The sequence below is a fragment of the Pteropus vampyrus genome, unplaced genomic scaffold, assembly GCF_000151845.1.
Source record: "Pteropus vampyrus isolate Shadow unplaced genomic scaffold, Pvam_2.0 Scaffold93, whole genome shotgun sequence".
In the NCBI taxonomy this organism is placed as follows: domain Eukaryota; kingdom Metazoa; phylum Chordata; class Mammalia; order Chiroptera; family Pteropodidae; genus Pteropus; species Pteropus vampyrus.
In genome coordinates this window covers 3,297,397-3,303,017 of record NW_011888874.1, presented here as the reverse complement: position 1 = coordinate 3,303,017, position 5,621 = coordinate 3,297,397, and the positions used below count along the sequence as shown (strand labels likewise).

Here is a 5,621-nt window from a genome sequence, read left to right as displayed (position 1 = left end):
GCTTAAATTTATATTTTTTAGGTTTTTAAAGACTAGATTATTCTTAAACTGACATCCGTATGTAGCATAAACTTCTAATTGACATAAAATGCATAGTTATTATAGAGAATGCAATGCAGTTATGAATACATGTGAAATGTATTGACAATTATAAAAGGTATTGATGACACTCTTGTCAGAGCCAATCCAAGAAATTATTATTTTGCCATCACATATACTGATTCACAACCTATGATATTAAAATATATTAAGTAATAAAGGATTTAATATTTGTGTAGACCGGTAAATACAATGCAAATATTGAAGTAATGCTGTAAATATCTGGTCTGGAGAGTTTTCTGAGAGACAAAAAAAAAAAAAAAAAATGTTCAATGACGGTGCTTTCTATTCATTCATAAAAGTTTTATCAAGAGCTTAATGACTGTTCTGCATGTCGGGGCTACTGAGATGGATGAGATTTGCGGCCTATCCTCTGGGAATTCTGTGTTATTAATTCCATTTATAACAGTTTATAGTCACTCAATAAATTTTGCTTGTATTGCCACCAAATTAGAGTTACTGTATTTTTATTGCACAGATTATTAGTTTACGAAATATTATAAATCTTTTGGAAATTTTCTGAGCCACTTTGGCAATCTCCTGTTGGGACACAAACCTGTTGGTTAGATTAACCCAAAAAGCACCTAGAATTTTCATTTAAAATGTGTACATCTGTGGTCAAGGCCCTGGGCTAGTGAATAGAGGACACCAAAAGGCATCAACACACAGCTCATCCTTTCAAAGAATTTTATATCAAGTTAGGCACATACAAGAATTTTACCAAAAAGTATAGCAAAAACGTCTTTGCAGAAGAATTATTAAGCATGTAAATTTCAAGCACGAGAGTCACGCTACAAGTCATTTTGGTAGAAGAATTATTAAAAGTCTTAATTCTATATGCTAATTATAAACTAGCCCATGTTTTATTTCAAGAATGAAATTGTTGCTTAAAATCTTTAGATGATATCATATTCATATTAGAAAAGAAATTCCAATAATTGAACTTAGACATATTGGGACCTAGAAGACAATGGAGTCAATATACAAGTAATAGCAAAATATTTGGGAAATTGCTTTAAAATGATAAAAAAAAAAAGGTTTTATTTCTGTATCGTGGACTTTTACAACATATTGGAAAAATATTCATGCTTAAATTACTGTTTAATAACATCACACTGTTTACTAATTTAAGTATAAATTTATACTTAATAGTCTTCATACTTTAATTTTGCTTTGTAAGAATTTCAAAGATACAGAAACAGCTGACATTTTTCAAAACAACTACTAGCACAGTGCAAAAAAAAACAAAACAAAACCTGCTTTCATTCTATTTGTTTCCTCTGTATTCACTCTTTCTTTTTTGCTAGGTGGCATGCATGCCGTGGTTTCATGGAGACCATACAATGCTTGAGATGATTGAGAAAAAGCGTTGCTTGTGCAAGGAAATAAAGGCTAGACAGAAAACGGAAAAGGGCCTTTGCAAACAAGATAGCATGCCTATCCTGCCCAGCTGGAAGAAGAATGCAGGGGCAAAGAAGTACAGCCCTCCACCCTATTCTAAACAGCAAACGGTGTTCTGGGATACTGCCATATGACGGTGTGTGGGATGGCCTGAGATCCACATTCCATAACGTGAAGAGGGAGGTGGACTTGGTCACATGATAAGTAACTGTTACGTAGCTTCTCCGTTGGAATGGAATACCAGCGCTTCCCTGGACAACCCACGGGAAGCTGTGCCTGCTCGTGGCAAGTTCAAGATCAAATGTATATTTCCTTGCAATTAAGGTGTACTTATTTATCACGGATTATTTTGAATCCAGAAGAGATTAAGATGTACATATTTTACTAGTCTATGGGTGACACCTGAAATAATACACATTATACGTATATAAATGACAGAAATATCAAGAGTTTTACTATATGATATAATTTCGGTATTAACTGGTTTGTTATCTCTTTTATATGTAATCCCTTGATGCCTTTTATTATTGTTTTTTGCAGTTAACATGTTTTTCTTTTCTGCCCACATTTGGCTTCTATGGCTCACAGATATAAATCATGTTCAATCACATAATATATGATCTGGTGCTAGTAATGTAGAAGTTGAATATCATATTCATTAAGAACACCTGTTGCTTTGTAAGTTTTTTAGGGTTTGACAGGAATGAATGTGAGTGTGATGCGTAATTTGGACGTCCACGTTACATCAACACCAATATTTTTGCTACATTGGCTTTATAAGAATTTCTCTTCAATATCATCTTGATACTAAGCAATGGTTAGTCAGACTCCAGAGAAAAGTTATTAGGATATATTTGGACATCCTAGCAGAAAACATTTCCTTCAGAAATGACTTTAGGGACATGTGTCCTTGCATCATTGATCTGATTGGAGGAGACCAGGGTTCACTGTGACAATGGAAGGAACAAGGAATCAAAAGCTAAACAGCACGACTACTTTCAAGAAGGTGGAACCAGCGGCGTTAAAGCCACTGCGATCACTATTTTAAAGTAACTTTTCATGTGTATGTTTGTTTCCCCTAAGGAATGAGAAATAAACATTCAACCAGATGAGTTTACATATTTTAGTACACTAAATGCCAATCTTTCTCAAAATTTAGATCCATTAAAGGAATAGTATTTCTCGTTAATTTTTCAAACTAGTTGTCACCACATTTTGGGGTCGTGATCTTCTGCGCAAGACCATCACACCCATTTTTACTGATTATGACACCATGACCAAAGAATTATGACCACTTGTTTATTTTCTTTCAAGGAAGAAACAGGAAATGCAGGGGATTGGGGATGGGGTGGATTCGATTTTATGTGGTGGTGAAATTTAAGTTAAACAAATCATATATATCTTTTAAGAGTAACTTGTTAGTTGACTATAAATATTGCCATGATGAATAAAAAGGAAACTATCACATATATTTTGTATATTTAAATTACTATTTATGCTTCCTAAAACCAACAGTATGTGGTTCTTCTTTATCAATTTAGTATTATATTTCTGAGAGAAAAGGTATGTGTTTGAAGTTATCGTCATAGTGATTTTTCTTGTAAAGGTTTTGACAGCAATAGTACAGTGTTGCTCAATAAAACCAAATATAACAGGAGTTAGGGAATTTTTGTAATCTATATTGCTAAAAGCCTAGTAATGCTTTATCAGTAATAGTTCCTTTCGAGCCTTTGAAATCTTATAAGATAATTTTTTAATATTTTATAATTAATGTATATTTTGATGTCCAATTAGAATTCTGAAAGAATAAGGAAAAAAAGGTAAGTGGGAGCATGTGTATCTGTTGTGTGTGCACATGTAGGTGTGAATGAGGACTCAGTGGGAGAATCGTATACATAAAATGCTTTCTGAAGATTTAGATTTTGCTGGTATAACTGAGGTGGTAACAAACGCAGAATCACAAGTACAAGAAATCATGGAGAGGTCTTAAATAGTTCAGATAAATCCCGTTGTCATGTTTCACCAGTTATGGATTATGTTTCAAACCCAAGAATCAATGGAGCACAAATCTAAGAGTGATAAAAATGTGTTAAGATAAAATCAGAATTAAATGCAATGTGTTTATGACCCAAGTTGCTATACTAATTTAAGTTATTATGACTGCATACACTCAAGCCAATCAGATATGAGATTGTCTTTATAAATTCTCAGAATATACATATATTATGCTCAGTAGACTAATGATTGGATAATTCCCATGACATTTACATTTATGTAACTTATGCAAAGTGTGTTTTCAGATGCCAATCTTTTCCATATCTTTCTGAATTAGGCAGAAGATAGTTTTTTAATGCTGGCCAATTGTCAAGAAGGAAATAGAGGTACTAAAATGATTTGTGTTAGATTCAGCCATTCCCATGGTTTCACACACCCCTTTTTTAAGTAAGTTTTTTTCTACAAAAGTGACTTGTTTGAAAATCTGACCTTAGGCAACTGTTTGCATTTAACTTCTCCCAATCTTGTTTTTAATGGGCCATAATTGAAACATCTGGATAAGTGGCTTCACTGGTCTATGACTCAAGAACTTATTATGTGCCTGTACAACTGTCCATTGTGTCTCAGCCTATGTGGCAATAGCCATTCTGTAATTAATGTCCTCTTTGCCTAGTGTTTCTTTATGTGGAGGAAAGTGGGTGATTAGAATAGAGAGAAAAAGAATCTTACTCTCTGATGGCAGTCAATCAAGGACATTTCAATCTATGAATTTTGTCAGATGAAAAAACTCCACCTACAGCCAGAACACTATGGAATGACACAGTTCATATTTTTTAGCAGTGCTAAAGAAGAAATTTTATCATGGCATGGTTATCAGGTTGAAAGAGCTCATACCTATGAAAAATGGTCTTTTCACAGCAGTTTATAGAAACCGAATTTTATTGGCTGTCAGCAAGATGCTTTTATATTGAAAAACTTCTTAGCACAGAAGAGACAAATATCTTTAGAGTTGATAGAAGGGAAAAATCAAATCCTGCATTTCTGCCTCATGCAAGGAGCCAGCATATTCTGAGGTATAACAGTTGTTCTTTACGCAAATACTGCCACCCTTGTCCCGAAGTTTATGCCATTGAAGCAAGTTAGGAGTGAAAAGTTGTTGATTTGTGTAAATGAAGGTTAATGACCACCCATGTAAAATAGCTGGGAAAGCGAAACGAAACATTAAGAGGTTAAATCTGCAGTTTTAAGAAATATACACCTTCAAATACACAGCAATTGTCTGGATGCAACTAGATAAGACTTCACTTTTCAAAATAGTGATACTGGGACTCAGAGACTCCTAAGTTCCAAATAGTTTTTGTTTATTTTTTTAATGTTTCTGGAGAGTAGAGAAACATTTTTCTTACTACGTTTTGGCTTAGACCTCATCCTCACACACATTTTGGTTGGACTCTTGAAGGAGTTTAGTGATCAAGTGAAGAAAACTAAACAACTTTATTGGGGTATAGTTTTAGCCAATTAAATAAAACAGTAAAACAATGTACATACAATGTAATCTTAATAACACTTATATCTTAAGGTGAGTCATTTGCCTAAAATAGAAAAGAGCCTGTAGGCTAATTATGGCTACCTATGAAATTAAGAAAAAATGACTATGATTTGAGCAGTAAGTAATCTGAGTTGAGAGTTGAGAGTTAATTCCTTGTAAAGGAATAGAAGTAGGCTAGAACGGCAGTTCAGAATTCACTGCGTCCCAAACTTAAAAAGAAGTGAAAGAAAAATGGTACTTACAGTATTTAAGATAACTCTTTACATCTTTCCTACGTGGAAAAATCAATAGCTAACCGTAGAATGTGGACAGTTTGTTACTAATCCATTATTCAGCAGTTCGCTATTGACCAACTTATATATCAGTTATTTTTTTTAAATTCTGAAGCTTTTGGCATTAAACATTCAAAAAGATGTGGTCTCTGCCTTTAAAAACCTTAATTATGCAATCATTAATATTTTCAAAATAAAGCCAATTGTTTTTAAGAAGATGTACAATATCACATATGTTTGACATCTCCTGTGTCTTTATATATATGGTATTCTCTTTTTTTTGATCAAGTGTACAGTCAAAATAA

General features: G+C 33.3%; 1 protein-coding gene across 1 annotated transcript in view; it reads left to right on the top strand.

The window, feature by feature from the left end:
- NYAP2 (neuronal tyrosine-phosphorylated phosphoinositide-3-kinase adaptor 2) overlaps window positions 1-1,648 on the top strand; it is a 240,726-nt gene extending 239,078 nt beyond the window's left edge. Inside the window, exon 7 of the mRNA XM_011364076.2 lies at window positions 1,407-1,648. Coding sequence (XP_011362378.1) covers window positions 1,407-1,634 — 228 coding nt within the window. The 3' untranslated portion in view covers window positions 1,635-1,648. The remainder of the gene's footprint in view (window positions 1-1,406) is intronic.
- Window positions 1,649-5,621: the final 3,973 nt, after the last annotated feature.